Raw genomic sequence first — 16983 nt, forward strand, 5'->3', positions numbered from 1 at the left:
TCACCTCAAAACACTAAACTCATTAAAAATGTGAATGACAGGTATCTTCTTCACTAGAACCGACAACATTAGCTGGGTTAGGGGTTGTTATCAAATAGTGGGACGAAAAATGCATAGCTGGGTTTGTGACTGTGGTTTTGGTTTTTTGACTTTTTACGACAAATAAGAAAAAGGGATTTATTTGTTATGAATAAAAAAATATACTAGAACGGATAAGTTTCATTACGTGGACTTCTTATCATTGAAATATATATAAAACAAATGATAATGATAATGATAATGATAATGATAATGATAATGATAACGTGAGCTTGGAAACAATTTATCCACTTCTAACGTTCTTCCACTGTTTATATTGCAAATAATCCACAAGTTATAAACTTCTAAATAATCATAATTATGCAAAGAATCATAAAAGTTCTTTCAAATTTCTTTTTGCTCTCAACCTTTTTTTTCCGTAAATTATTATATACAAATTTACTACAGAATTTATTTATGAAAATTATCCTCGAAATTACCACTCTTTTGCATTTGCAAATCAACAGACACAATAAAGACAAATAAAACCTTTAAAAAGTGATATAATTATACACTTTGAAACCTTTAATTTTTTTAATTATCTTATTCTTAACCCATATAAGAACGGATAATACTAAGACGAAATAATTATCCATTTTAATGAGTAGGGATAACAATAAATGAATTCAAGTCAACCTATAACATCATCAAATAGAGCAAAGGGAAGAAAATGAATTGACACTCATTTTCGGTAATTAAAAAAAAATCCACATAATTAATGGAAGATAATAAAAATTGATTAAAGTCGGCCTATTACATCATATAATAGAGAAAAAGGAAGAAAATGAATGAAAACCGATGTCCTTTCACTACTTCAAACCCAAAATATTAGGATCTCTCATTCCCTTCAACAATTGCAACCAGCTAAAACATATGAAATAAGAAAAACAAGAGCCAAAAAATGAAAGTTTACAGTTTGATCACTACTAAAACAAAACTTGGATAGGTATTTAGTTATTGGGGTAGGCCTCGTTTCTCTCGGTATTCTTGGTTTGGAGGGTAGATTTACACGAATTTGTACCGACAGAACATTACATTCATAAATAAGTTGTATGCATGATGCCTAAGTCCCTAATTAGTGTTACCACCATTGGCCTTTTTTACTTGCATGCAACTATAAATAAATTGGATTTAGAGACCCAGCTCATTTTCTAAGCACAAGGAGACAGCTAGAATGCTCTATTGAGATTTGATGAAGATATAAATAAAGCCCTATATGCAAACATGATTTCGCAGCTACATTACCTTCCAACATTTCTGATTTCGTTTGTTGCTCCTTGAATTTTCTTCTTCATCGATTTAAAACTACTTTGTCGTTTCTTGTTCCAGCGAATTGAGGTGCTTCGCTTAAGAACATCTGACATACGAGGCAATCTTGAGGTCGAATCCCCTAAGGGAGTATCGTCATAATCTAGTCAAGAATTGATCAGCCAAAATTTCAGTAGATGAAAACTATTGATAACCAAGAATTAATCATCAATTCAATATGCAAACAGTTTATCGTGGCTTCCAACTCTCATGATGTAAAGCATTTGAACATACCCTAAAGCATAACAATTATCATAAGCTGCTAAATTTCTGAACATCAATTAAGCATATCTTTAGAGCTCATGTGTAGAGCAAAGGAAATACTATTACTAAACATTAATTAACGAAAACAGCCTGTAACATTAATTAAATGATAACTTTGTTCCTTGAATAGCCTGTTCTTTCGATTCATTCATATTTCTGGTAAATTGCTTATATTTCCAATAACACTTTTGTAGCTACACTGCATAGAAAGTATCACCTGAAGACATGGGTAGCTGATATTGCACTTTTAAGAACTTTGATGCCTCCCTATCTTTCTTGTGGCATAATACTCGCATTAAAATGTGAGCATCCCCCAAGTTTGTATGGCCTTGTTTGTTTGAATCTAATCCCATTGAAATGAGCTCACTTGCAGTCATTAGCATTTGAATAACAGTTTCGGTCTGCCAAAAAGCAATGATTAAACCAATGTACTACGAATTTTGCTATACACAAGAAACACTTAAAAGTATAAGCTGGCCAACCTGAAGAGAAAACATGTGAAGAATGCGTTCAGCAAATTTTGCTTCCTGCTCAACTAAAGACTCTGGAAGGCCTTCTCCATCGGCAATGAAAAATTCCTAGAATAAGACAATACACTTCTATTAGCTAGTAAATAATTCATAGAGATAATATCCTGAATACATGCATCAAGGTTGTTGGCACTTTTTATAGAAAGTGTCATGCTTATTGAACATGAAATGTATTTTTTCATGCAATACAAACCTTTAGTGTCAAAAGGTCTTCTTCCATAAGGATGATATCCGAATCAGAGAAGGCACGGCAAGGACCTCCATCAAGTAATACCCAAACAAAGCCTTCCTGAGACATGATGGAAACAAAAAGTTAAGTTGTTAAACAAGGGCATTAACGGATCACAGGAGGACAAGCCACGAGCATACCAATGAAGCCTTATAAATACTTATAACTACAACATCTCTAACAGCATCATCTATCACGCCACATACATTGTCCAGAACCTGCATTCAAGCTAGCCAATATTAGCACAATATATCTTTAAAGGGGTAGCAAAAAATTAAAACTAATGTGACAGAGAAAAGAAATGTTTAAAAATTCCTACAAATATTCATAGGTGCAACCATGCACACAACAAAAGAGAGAAATAGAAAGATTGGAGAAGGCAGAAGCCATCTACTTTAGTGTATTACCATGTCGAAATCGGGAAGAAAATTCTCCAAACGAGTGCTTTCAACATTGCCGCGATATAAATGAAACAGGAATGCATCTCTAAGATCCCAAAACACAACTCTTGTTCCTAGAAATTATTTAAATAGAAAGAAGTTGAAATTTAAGAATAATAGTAATAATATAATCAATCCTCAGTAGCGAAGATTAGAAAATAAAAATATTTTGCAGTCTTTAAAAGAAAATGCAAGCGGCTCACCAATCAGGTCACAAGTTTTTTGGCCAATATCTTTAGCAGTATCCCTGATGATGTTAAAGGTCGTACCAAAGAGTTCATCTACTGTTTCGTTATGTGTTAGTGAGTCACTCTCCAAAATCTCCACAGGCTCTTCTTCAGCTGGATGAAAGGAAGGAAACTATCAAGATCATAATAACCACAAAACTGTAGAAAGGAGGGAGGGATCTAAATATAAAATAAAATACGGAAGATCCTGAAATTAATATAACCATTATGAATAAAATGACTAAAAATGTCCTTCCAAAATCCAAATCTCAATTGTTAAGTTTCTTTTCACTTAAAAAGAAAGTTCGTGTTGTATATGGCAACGCTCTTAATGCTGTTTCATGTTGGTCTGTTCATCTCCTATAAATGATCATTCATATAAAACAACCAGAACTAGTGTGCAGTAATACTTCATCCAACTTTATGTGGTAGAGACATCTTGCCTTTTCCAGTTGTACAATTAGCTTTTACATCCAGAAATACATACATTCATGCCATCATTGCATCACAGCCTATGATTCCTGTTATTAGTTACATGCATATATAACTTACCCTGTGTTTGGTTAAGGGATGGCCTTACAGCTGCCCAAGAGTTTCGAATGTCATCTTCAAGTACGCCAACCTGTTTCTGAATATACTGCATGGAAACAAGAATATGCCACAAGCATAAGTTGACAGTATTCTGAGAATTTTGCATTGTAATACCCAAGATATAGATACATGACCCGTTACTAGAAATTATTATCACAAATAAAAACCTAGTAATAGATATAAGTCAAGAGAGTAAAAATAATTATCTCAAGTAAAACCACAGTGAAAATGCCATTTTGGAAATCTCGTAACTGCCAATATAATTCTAAGCCAGCGTTTAAATCTTGCATACTGCAAATTTGAACCAACTCTACATCACATTTATTAAACCATGTACTCGATCCGGATAAAAAAACAACTGGCTTACTTTTGGAGATTTACAATCAACTCTAAATGTTTTTGACAAGAAAGTAAGTAGAAATATCAAGTAATCCAAAAACAATTTGGAAAAGGACTACATCAATACCTGCTAGGTATAAGAACGAATACAACCAAATCAAAAGCAAAAACAAGTACAGAATTCTTCAAAGACAGGAAAGGAACTTTGGTATATTACGTAAAAAGTCTTAATGGATTTTGAGCAATGTTGAAATGACTGATCTTAGGCTGCATTCAGATTAGACTTTCCTGTTCTAAACTCAATGCAGATTTAGCTCAGACTAAATAGTTTTTAGATTGAAGATAAAATTATGTGTTAAATCTTATATGTTCTTAAAAAGCTGAAAATTGATTTGCATAATCCCAAAAGACAGTTCCTGCAACAAGAGTGAACATACCCAAAATTTGTTTATTTGTAACAAAATACATTATAAGGTAATCAATACTTTTAAAAATGATCAGACTACCTGAAGGGTGTTCAGCCGGATGCAGAGTTTGGGTATTGTCAGTTCATTCAATCTATCAAGCATGATGTCATCTAAGACTTTGTATTCATTCAACCTCTTCTTAATTAGTGGAATAGCTGTCTCAGTGTAACGAGTCAATGGAGGGGCCGATGGGTAGAGATGATTCTTCTCAACTGCAATATTTAATGTACCATCATCACGTTGTAAAATATATTCGGTAATATGAGCAATTGACGAGAAGAAACTTCCATAATCTAATAATATTAACAATAATGAAGAAAAGCACTAAGACTATCAATTGCAAAAAGAAAAAAACTTGAAAAGGCATGCAGAAGATCCGTGACATTAAAAACACAAGCAAATAAACAAAGAGTAATTTGGATCCAGGCTACATAGCTACCACTAGATGTTCAACTAGAACAAAAGAATTAGCTACACCCTAGCAGTACCAAGGATTTCAAAGAAAAGGTGTAGGCATAGAAAGGTTGCTTTCAGCTAATAACAATGAGGTAATAACCATCATGAAAATAATAACAAGATAATGCCCTAACTTTCCCAAGCACAATTCAAAGATAGGAAACAAAACATAGGTACTACCTAACTGATTGAGAACTCTCTGCAGATATGCATCCAAACTGTGGAAAACTATAGATAGAAGGGCTTGCAGATGAGTAATGTCCAGAGGGAGATTCATTCCAAAGAGTTGATCCACTGTCTGCAAGTTAACACAGTTAAGAGAAACAAGAAACCATAAACCACAAATACAACTAAGCAAATGAGATTCAATTATTACAATTTAAATATAAAATAATAGAATTAAATACATGAAAAGTTATTACTATCTTTCCTGGTTGAAGGTGCATTTACAGCTTTTATTTAGCACTCATGAAACTTAGTAAGGGTGAGATTCCTAAGGCAAGGATATCTATTGCATCAAAGAGCAATCTATGGATATGGAAATTCCCACATACAAAAAACACATAAGAGAATTACAGGCCCTAAATCCAGAGATGGCTTACCTCCTCCAATATCCTAAAAACTTCAACTATTGATGCTGCCTGCCTTTGATGAAATGACAACGGCTCCCAATCCTGCACATTACAAAAAGTAAGATGTGGTTTAACCATTGTTCCAGAGTTCCGGCAATTTTAATTTGAAACAACTCATGATAACTGTCTGTTAGTAAGACAAACACAGGATACTTATATTTCATACATTCAAACATGTTATCATATATCAGCATCAAATCCAATTAAGGATAAAAACAACCTACCTTGGCTTGAAAGGTAGGTCAAAATCATCATCTTCTGTCACTCATTGACAAAAGTAGCTCAAGAAAATAGAACCAAAGGGATTTGTGACCACAAAAATATTTTTAGAGGGAGAAAGAAAAGAACAGAGGCAAGAAGAAAGAAAATATGTGTGAGTCTGTGCAATGAACACAAAAAAAGAGGAAAATTAAACAAAATCAAAGACGCAACAAATAAGAGCTAGAGACAAAGAAAAAAATAAGTCAACAAGTTCAGTTGTCAATATGAGTCTATCAAATGTTTCATTTTCTCACTTTTGTCTCAAAAAATTCATAACCATGTACAGGTACAAATCTATACAGTCTCAGTATGAATTGATACCATCCTACTATACAGAAAAAGAATAAATTAACATAATCCTACTATGGAACTAACCTCAAGTTCCAATGCTCTTCTTGTCCATTCCAGTATGTGAGTATGCTGACCAATCACCCAATCAATAATTAATGGCCCTGAGACTTTTTCAATCTGCACACAAGTAAATCAAAATTAATACTCCACTTAGTCATCACGTTATTATCTAAACCCATACATCAAAAGCACTTTCTTTTGGAAATGTTTAGCTCCTAAATATTTCTATGTGGAACATTTTCCAACCTGCACGATACCATTACCCACTCCACTACTTGCATCAACCTAAATAATATCGGATGCACAAAGAAAATTATGTTTAAGATCATCATTAATCCTAAATCAAAGTTTTTCTTTTATAACCAGAAGTCCACAAAACAGCAAGTGAACCAATAAGCAAAATCATGTCCAGCTGTTGTCTGTAAAGTGCACCTCTCTGTATTTCAGTTAACATATTATTCTTAAAAAGGGACCAAATAAGGATTGAATGACATGATATCGGTCACATTTAAATTAAGATCCAGGGGGCTTTAAAAAATTGATAGAATGTTCAAATATCAGACTAATGAGTTCAGAAAGTATTTAATCCTTAGAGAAAAACAATTGCTTCTCCATTGAAAAGAAAACACTAGCTAGTAATATGTGAATCATGAACAAAGAATAACACCAGAAAAGAATAAAAAGGTAATATTGCAGGAAGCAAACAACGAGGAGAAATACAATAACAGATACAAGATAGAATGATAATGCAGAGACATAAGTTTACAAACATGATTCAAAACACTTTGATAAGTAATACAGTATCATAAAATGCAAACAAATAACCTGGTAATGGTCCAAATATGGTCTAGGAGAGTGCTGCACTTTCTGTTCCTCAAGAGCAGAAGTATAAAGTTGGCCAAGTTCGTTGTCCAGGGCATAGGCAGCAGGAAGCACTGATCTAGCATCTTCAGATAAAGATGAGACTCCCTTTAGGAATGTAATCTACAAATTGACAAGAATAGTCTCCCAGTAAAGATACAGCATACTACCAAATATAATTTCAACTAAAAGAGACTGTTTCATTTAAAAGGAACAAACCAGTATTTCCCCATAAAATTGGTGTAGTTTCTGCACTGAAATCATCATAGATTCAGAAGACCACTGACGCAATACTGGGAAAAATATTTTTAACTCCCTGTCAGCAATCAGTCTTAGTTGGTTTGCAAGTAGAGCCAACCGATGTGTCCTTTCTTTAGATTCAAGAACAGTAACTGCCACCTAAAAATATAAACAGCTTTAATTGACTATCTGTGAAGAAATCTATACATGTATATATATCTATAGTTATAAAAAGACTCACCCTCCCGATCGCAGCTTCAAGAGACCTCTCTACATAACTTTTAACTTTCTCACGAGAAGCATTGACAATTACCTGCTTGGAGGAAAAATTGTCATTAGATATACATAAGCTTGAAAAATTGTCAATAGATATACATAAGCTTCATCCTCAAATGGTAAGGAAGAGGCAATTGTTAAACCACATCTTACTTTTTGGTGTGTCCTTATGGCTGAGCTCTTTTCAGTTGGACAATTTGGTGTTTGATCTGGGCTTTTTATGTCCAACTAAAAAGAACTCAGCCAAGAGGAAAACACCGGTTCATGCTATGAGCAAATTGCTTACTCACGACAGAATTGGGTAGCCATCCGATATGACCTTAGTAATAAGAGAAAACTTTGTATATGTTCAACTTATTGCATAATAAACCAAGTGAAGCTGTAGTCAAACACAATTATATTGTCTGACAAAGCTCAAGCCAAAAGTAACATGCTATATTGAACTTGAGATTAGCTCAATTTTTAAATATTTACATCAATACGAGCTTCATCTTTTTACAAGTTCCAGATTTTAAAAGCTTATCAGGTTATATAAATAACATGTTTCATTGAACAACCAAACATGTATGTAACTGTGCACCATCACGGTCAACCTTACCTTATCAGCACAATCAGCAGAACTGAGCAATCCTATAGTCGAAGCCAAAGCCACCACTTTTTTGAAGTGAACAGGTTTCTGTGGAAAAAAAGAAGTTCGTAATTAACAGGTATAGAGTTCCATATTCACCCATAATCAGACAACAATAACTAAAATAAAATAAAATTATTGAACAAAAGGATGTGCTTGGAAATAGAACCAAGAAAAAATTTAGCCAAACTAGCAACAAACCTCACTAAAATGTAGATGATAGTCTTGTAGTTTACTGTCACACCAAGTGCCTATGGACAGGAAAATGGACTGCACCAGATTTAGCTTTTTTTGACTGCCATTTCTTTCCTTTAAACATGTTATACTATTCATATATTGCCCTTCATTACAGTCATCTTCTTTAGCAGATACAACTCTCTGCAACTGAAGAACAGCATGCTCCAACAAAGTGCCTTCAGCAGTGTCAACAAACTTCAATAGAGAAAATACCAATGGTTAAAAAGTTCATAATGAACAATAATTTTAATGACTTGAACACATAAATGAGTCGTAAATCAAAGATGATATATCATTGCTAAAGGATAAAGTTATGCAACAACAAACATTACAATAACATAAGACATACCTGTTGAACAAGAGCCCACCCATATAGAGCATCGTGCAATTTATCGGTGATGCCTAAAGTGGACCAAGTCAGTTTTATAAGTGACAGTATTGCATCTGCTTCCTAGCAAAATTTTGAAATAACAAACTCATCAACATAAAAAGTAAATATTCTAGAAGTAATCACAAAAACTGTGCAAACAAAAAATCAAGCCAACAACAATATGACTAAGGATCTGCGTTGGCACCTCTATGAGTTGGCCTTCATCAAGAATGTCAAAAACACCATTCAATAATTTCTCATAAAGTCTAATGTTCAAATGATAAGCAGCTTGCCAGTAATAGGTTTCATTTTGCAGACCAAACTTCCCCTGCTGGAAGAACGCTTTTGATGCCACCTGTCTAATAGATGATATAATCTCAACTCGTTGAGCAGGAGACATTGCAACATCCCATTCCTAAAGCATCCAATGAACCAAGAATGTCTATTTAAATAATGATAATCAAGTGACAATTACAATTGAATTTGAAGCCATCTCGGTGCCACAAGTAATTCTCCATGAATATTTAAAATCCACACAGAGCATACCTTTGTATCTCTAATCTTTGCAAGACAAGTTTTAATGATTACACGTTCTGTTTCTGGAAGTTCAGCTGAAAAATATAGAACTTCTTCTAGTATATTCACCTACAGAAATAATAATAATAATAATAACAATAATAATAATAATAATAATAATAATAAAACAGCACAGTGAGTTCTATGCTTGGAGAAGTTAACCATTTTACATTCATTTTTTGTAAATTTAATAACCAGCCAATATTTAGGTTCAATATAAACAAACACGTGCATACCTGTGCAGATTTTACAACAAAGTTCTGGTAGATAACTCAAAAATATATTGTAATAGACCTAATGCTTCACTAGGGAAGTTCTTTAAGCTTAATCACCGTCTATAGAAATATATTTTGATATAATCAAAGTTGGTTGAGGAACCATGATTTTGATGAAGTGATCCAAACAACATTCCTATATGTCAGCACAGCTACTGTGGCCTTAATAAGTTTAGCTTTACAAATACATTATATAAGTTGCATTTATTGAAGTTCTGAACTCCAACTAAAAGATATTTAGTTCACTATATAAAAAAATAAGGCTAATAAACAATACAAAAAAGTTTATAATACCTGTCTACTCTTCCATTGTATATAAGATTTTTCATTAGGAAAATCAGATCTGAAAATGCCAATGAGTAGCTCTAATGAGATTTGAGGCAGATCAATTTGCCCACATGTTCTTCTTGCAGTAAGTTGTACCATATTTCGCCGAATACATGCATCCATTGCTTCTGAAATCTAGTAAAGGGGAGTATTTACTACTAAAATTTAACCAAGCAATACCAAAAAAAAAAAAAAAACACCAAAAACAAAAACAAAAGGATAAAATGATAGCAAACATAGTGCACACGAGGTTGACTGACAACAAGTTGGGACGAATAGTATGGTTGATTAACAAATTGTCGAATAACTGATCTGAATATCTTCATCAGACTTTTTTTCTTATTCAGTACTTATGATACTTATATTTTTATTTATTGGATCACAATTAGTTAAATGGATGAGAATTAAATTTTAATACTTAGAAATTTCAAATAACTTTACCATCATAAAACACTAACTACTAGTAGCATGATTAACTCATGACCATAAAAAGACAAGTATCAAGTCTTTTCACACCCATAGTCAACACAATATACACTTGATACGTGGATTCAAGAAGTTTCTAAAAGACCTGGTTTCGTGTAACATGAATAGTAACAACAACTTCAAAAGAATAATTGTATTTTCTCAAACAGCTATACCTATATCTACAAGATAAAACTGAAGTTATACCAGAAAAGGAGAAGATTTATAGCTTGCCTGCATTTGTGCACGAATAGTATCAACAAGTTCTGAATGTCTTTCTGACAGCTGAGGTCTTGAATGTGGTTTTTCCCTTTTACTCTTTAATCTAGACAAAAATTTTGAATTCTTTTCTTTCTTCCTATCCTCAACCGGAAACATTTCGACCCTGATAACAAAAATAAATGAGCTAGAGATGACAACCAGACATCAAGTTGAGACAAAGATTTTAGGATACAATCATCGGATTTACTTGAAATCACATCAGATCAAATGTACTAGAACCCACTGATACTCATATACACAGGCGGAGAAAGAGAGAGAGTACCCAGAAAAAAACATAGATGCAAGCAATAACTCGTAGGCTGATTCCCGCAAGTCATCATCAGACAATCCTTCAAAAATCCTGAAGTTATGTATCAGTTTATTCAAACAAGAAATGCTAAGACAAGATATAAATATTAGCATCCTTATGGCATTGTTTGTACCAGTAAATACATGGCAGTAAATAAAAATTAGACAAACATTTAGTAAATGTTTTATAAACTTCTGAATTAAATTTTAATATAAGTTTATCCAACTAATACCTGTTTTGAGGGTAGGTAACCCAAGAGAAGGTATTCCAGAATCCCTGAAAGAAGCCCTAGCTACAGCTGCTTCTACTTTCTGTTTCAAACCATAGTCATCCCCATGAGTTTCAACACTCTTCATGTCGAAAGAATCCAGCTTACTGGATGAAGATGAAGCATGGTTATTACTGCTAACACTAGTTGAAGGAGGCACCCGCCGAGGAGGAGATCCAGCTATATCTGGATCAGAAGTAAGAAAATACGAATCTCCTAATTTAGAATGAATCTGCAATTTAAGAACCAAAAAAATTAAAAACATATATTAGTAATAGTAAAAATATAGTTTAAGACTTCAAGTCAATAGTGCATCTTTTGTTCACTGCAAGTAATTCCAGCATTAAAGACCAAACTAATTCTCCAAAATCTAATGGCACAAGTTGCACATTTCTAGTTTAGCTTAAAAACTACTCATTCCTAATAACAGTTCTAAATTCTAATTGTTGAAAACCTAATCTAAAATTATTCCACAAGCACGTGAAAGTATTGCAATAACAAAGGAGAAAAAAATAAGTAAGTACTATTTACATATTCACTAGAACGCAAAGCAAACAGTAAAAGACTTAATATGTACTACAACTAAAATGAGATAAGGTGATTTATTACCATTATTGGATGAGCAGATTCTGCATAGTACTTCTTAGAAGCTTCAGAAACATCAACGATTCCACCTGAAAATAAGCACATGAAAAGAAACAACTAAACACGGATGATTCTAGAAACTACTAATCACTATTTCCAGCTGAATTCCTTCTTTTTCTTTTCCTTCTCGTCCGATTTATCGGAAATGAAAGTAAAACGAAAGGAAGCATATACCAGATTTAATACAGTGGAGGATGTAATCGGCACTGAGTTTGTCGAAGTCGGCGTCGTAGAGAGGAGTGGAGCCGGACGGCGTCCGTACTTCCTTTATCAAACCGGAAGATAACAAAAACTCCAAGAGCTTCCGGCGATCGCGACGGTAACGTTGTAGCAGAGAATCCTGCTCCATTTTTATCCGTCGCCCGGTTATACACATAAAAATTAGGCCAAGTTACAAATACAAGTCCATGTTTAATTGCTTATTGACCTAACAAATTTGAATTTTCAGACGCTTAAAAGAAATCCTTTTCCTTTCACTGTACTGATTGGGAAGAAAATGGATTTCACAAATTTCATTACAATACACACACAAAAAAGAAAAAAGTGTCCATATCGGGGAGCGCGAAAAGCCGAGTCCAAAAGGACAATTTTGATGGCGGAGATTGTTTCTTTACCAGCCTTTTGTCCCCTGTACCCTGCTTATTTGCATTTCCCATCCTTTATGTTCTCCTTATTTATATTTTTTCAACCCGACTTATTTTTTATTATCGCGCCGGAGATTTTCGGATGTTGTATTTATTTTATGAGTAATTACACTCCTAATTATAAATTATTAGTAAGTTTATATTTTAATTATTCAAGTTTACAAAAATATAAAATGGTCTACAAATTGTTCAAAAGCTTTCATTATTGTATGCTTTAAATGTTATTTTTAGTCTTCTCTTTTACAATTTTATTTTTTATGAAACAGCTCTTATTTTAATAAATTAATAATTTAAGGGTAAATTACTCTTATTTTATTTAAATGGCTATTTGTGTTTGACCATCTCAAACTATAATTTAAATTTTAAATTGTTTCCAATAACATCTTATCAATTTAGGTGTTAAAATCATGTTAAATCTGACCTACAGTATTTTGAAATCATCTAGATAAATTTTAAAGAATGGTGTCTTTTTCAAATAGTTCTTGAGGTATTTACATTACATGTTTTAAATACTATTTTCAACATTACATTTTAGCTTAGCTTATATTTAATGACAATACTTTAAAAATTCAATTAAAATAAAATGTTTTAAAGATTGATTTAAAATCTAGCCAACAATTTTTTAATAATTTTATTATAAATTCGATGATATCTAGAATTACCCAAAGTCCTTTTTGCATTGACAACAATACTTATGATAATCGAGCTAAAATTAAAATAAAAATTCCACCAAAAGATCAAAAGGAAAGGAATTTTTTTGAAAAATATAATCTAAATATATATCCGAAATATAATTAGGGTGAGTTTGGATGGGCGAATGAGTGCGATGTGTTTAGCTTACTTTTTGTCTAACACTACAGTATCTAATCTTATCGCCATCCACTGTTTTGACACTAACCACAGCTAAACGCACCACCCATCCAATTCCACTCTTAATCTATTAAAATTTTCCGTGTATGAAAACAAAAAGTACAAATAAAAAATCTCATGGATTTTGGAAGCTGAATATTCTCATGCAAAATAGTATGTTATACATCATACTAAAACATTTCGTAACAACAGAAAGTTTCATCTGAAGACAGTATACAGAACTACAAACAACAGAAAGAAAAGCTGGAACCGTGACCCATTCTCAACTTGGTTAGTGCTTGGATGCCCCGGGAAACATCGATATACACAACAACTCCATGAAGGACCTAGGTAAAACAAGTGCATCATTGACTGTCACAGGCACTAAAAGAAACTACAACAACATCTACATCAACCACAACAACAACAATAATAGAATAGCCTGGATCGGTCTACGTGAAATATTCTGCATTATAATACTCTCGAGCTAAAATCCCTATGCAAAGGTCTTAGACGTGACTGTAAATGATTGTTTTATTTTTGGTTCTTCTACACTTCCTCTTGGGAACTACTCTTTAAAATGTTGTACTTGCAGAGAGGACAGGTAGCATTTATGTATAGCCACTTATCTACACAGGCACAGTGGAAATGGTGGCGACAAGGAAGTTCCCTTAGCTCAACTCCATCCTCGTAAGCAGAAAGGCAGATGCAACATTCCTATAAATCAAACCAAGAATTGATATAAGTAGGGTACTTGAATAACCAAGTCGGGCAAATCATACGAGGAAGGAGAAATGAATAAACAGGGAAAAGAGAGAGAGTGAAATCAACTCACTGCATCATCCTGGGAAAGCACTTGTTCCATGGGGGAATCAGTACCGCATTCAATCATAATTCCCCCAACAGGTCCTTGGACATCACCAGCAGGTTTCTCATTATCACCATTTTTTTGAAACTTGAATTTCGACAACTGATCAATTTCTTCCTTGGAAGCTCCTTCCTGATTCGACAGTCATATTAAGCAAGTAAAGAGAAAGGTAAACCGACACAGAGAATATAACATCCTACAAAAGATCTAAGCAAATGCCATCTTAATTGTCTTTGTAATTTTCAACTTAAACTTTCCAGTCAAATGCGGAAAGTTAAGTAAGTATCTTTTCACATGTATATATATAAGAACTGGAAGCATGGACATCAAGTAAAATTCAACATACAAAATGCGTATCTCACACAAAAGGCCGTCATTCTATTGTATCAACTTTCCGAAAATAACCTCTATCAACTTCCTTTAAATCCAGTGTGATAAGACAATCATCTCAACCGAATTGGATTCATGCACGAAAATGAAGAGGCATTCCCCATACAAACTTGATGATTCTAAGTTAACTTTAAAGTTTAACAAGCTTTTTACCTCCACTAACCATACCATTTGAAAGACGAGCACAAAGCTAAAGCATCTAATGCACAAACAAATTAACAAGGCATATAAAAAAATCACGAAAATCTTACATGCAAATAGGATTCGAAAGTTACCTGATCTGCCACAGCATATAGGATGGCAATAATACATGGAAGACAGCAGCAAACAGCAATGCCAATGATGCATGCCAAAGCAACGCAGAAAACAACAAAGAACACATCAAAAGCAAGAAAAATTATACAAAGCCTGCAGAAAATATAGCATTAAAAGAGTTAAGATCGCATTACCAAGTAAACCTTTAAACACCAAAAAAGCAGCACGAAAAAATGACACAAGAACTAACCAATAAAGCTGGGGGGAGCCACGTGCCAATGCTTGGCCACCTAAAGAAACCCAATAGAATCCAGTGATCCACCAGACGAATGAAAACATAGTATTTGCAGATTCAAGATGCTTTGCAACATTGCTGAAAACATCAATTTGAAATGATTAGCCACTAACCACAGGTTTCCAGTATCACATACAACATAAGCTATAATGGGGTTAAAGTACCATAAAGGCCCTTATATTAGGAGTCAAATTACATTTTGCCCCTCTACTAAAAAAATGGGCAAATTAGTCCCTATACATTAGATCAAAGAGCAAAATGATCCTTCTGTTAAGATATCTATCAATTTCTACAGTTACAAATTGGCCCCCATACGTCATCATGAGATACGCCCCTATACGTCATCATGAGAAACTCGTTATTCTAGCAGCTACGCCAGTTTTTGACAGTAGAATTGGATGAAATTTTTATCAAAAAGGACTAGTTTGCTCTTTAATCTGATGTACAAAGACTAATTTGCCTAATTTTTGCGTAAAGTGTGCAAAATGCAAACTAGCTCTTAGTACAAGGGCCTCCATGATACTTTTACCACTGTAATGGGTGAGGTTAGATATATACATGGGACACTGTAAAACAGTCACACATGCCAAAGATCATAATAAGGATTTGCAGCACTTGATTCAACTAATGCCAACCACATAGGGCAGATTCTCATAACTCACTACAACTTCAATATCGAATTTGAATGTTCAAATCAACTCCACAAAGCACAAATAAAATTCCCAAAATGACTAATGAAACATAATCTCGGTTATCACTGCATAAGTAATATCTTCCATCTTAACCTAACAATTAACCAATAAGAAGCAATATCTGAAAAGTAACCCAAAACTATCATTAACTTCTAAATCATCGAAGACCAATATAGCTTTTATGATCAATATAAATGTCTACCTTCCATTATCTTCTTCCAGTTGGGCAAACGTTACGTACTGCTCTGATTCAACTCCCGATCCCGAGCTCAAAACACCATCCTCCCCTGCATTAAATGGACTATAATCCATGCTCTGCCGCCTCCTACGCCGCTTGTACTCCACACAAACACAAACCATATGCAACAAACACTGAAAAGCATACCCAATTATCCAAAGCCTCAACGGCATCTCGGGGTTCTCATCACGGCTCAAGAACAAGACCCCAACTGCCACCGCAACGAAAGCAAAATTCCAGATGACATCGAGAATCACCACGGGTTTTGAATAAGCCCAATCGCTCTGGCGTTCCTCCAGCTGCTCGGCGGCGGTTTCTCGAACAAGCATAGATGGCTCGCGCATCGTTCTTCGGCTTGTGGCTCGGCGCATGAACCGAGCCGCTTCACGAAGGCTCTGACGACGCACTGATGGACGCGTGGCGGAGTCGGAACGTGACACGGTGGTTGTTGATGAGAGGAAGGGAGTGGTGTTGGTGATGTCATCGGCAGAGGATCTGTTCGTTGGAGTCGTCGAAGTCATTTTGGTGAGAACTGTAGAACAAAATTTCCTTGAACTTTTCTGACTTAAACCTTTTTTTTTTTTTTGGACAATTCTGATTTAACTTTCGGCACATAGAATGTTTTGGATAATTAATAAAATACAAATATAACTGGATTTCAAAGGAATACAGCTTTCTAACATTTTTTATGTACTCATGGAAAAAATAAATATTTATGGAATTCTAGCAATTATTTATAAGATTTAAATCTGCAGATTAATTTTAACTCGATTGATATGGGTATTATTATTAATATAGTAGAGTGAGTTTGAATATGCTAAAATGTATATTTCTATTAAT

General features: G+C 33.9%; 2 protein-coding genes across 2 annotated transcripts; both read right to left on the reverse strand.

Annotated features, from left to right (window-relative positions):
- Positions 1-773: 773 nt before the first annotated feature.
- LOC105789141 (protein unc-13 homolog) lies at positions 774-12545 on the reverse strand. The gene is made up of 26 exons (XM_012616389.2): positions 12087-12545; positions 11877-11941; positions 11232-11499; positions 10973-11039; positions 10663-10813; positions 9931-10098; positions 9332-9430; positions 8991-9200; positions 8765-8866; positions 8380-8610; positions 8149-8226; positions 7516-7587; positions 7254-7433; positions 6999-7157; positions 6198-6290; positions 5532-5603; positions 5110-5227; positions 4513-4685; positions 3629-3713; positions 3053-3190; positions 2817-2923; positions 2550-2627; positions 2374-2469; positions 2133-2228; positions 1868-2051; positions 774-1489 (listed from the first exon to the last, which is right to left on the reverse strand). The coding sequence occupies exons 1-26, from the start codon at positions 12286-12288 to the stop codon at positions 1320-1322; spliced, it is 3462 nt and encodes a 1153-aa protein (XP_012471843.2). The 5' UTR covers positions 12289-12545; the 3' UTR covers positions 774-1319.
- Positions 12546-13526: 981 nt separating this feature from the next.
- Positions 13527-16749, reverse strand: LOC105789142 (E3 ubiquitin-protein ligase At4g11680). Its single transcript, XM_012616391.2, has 5 exons — positions 16108-16749; positions 15169-15291; positions 14939-15071; positions 14241-14405; positions 13527-14122 (listed from the first exon to the last, which is right to left on the reverse strand). The coding sequence occupies exons 1-5, from the start codon at positions 16662-16664 to the stop codon at positions 13955-13957; spliced, it is 1146 nt and encodes a 381-aa protein (XP_012471845.1). The 5' UTR covers positions 16665-16749; the 3' UTR covers positions 13527-13954.
- Positions 16750-16983: the final 234 nt, after the last annotated feature.

This window comes from Gossypium raimondii, chromosome 2 (assembly GCF_025698545.1).
Source record: "Gossypium raimondii isolate GPD5lz chromosome 2, ASM2569854v1, whole genome shotgun sequence".
Classification (NCBI taxonomy): domain Eukaryota; kingdom Viridiplantae; phylum Streptophyta; class Magnoliopsida; order Malvales; family Malvaceae; genus Gossypium; species Gossypium raimondii.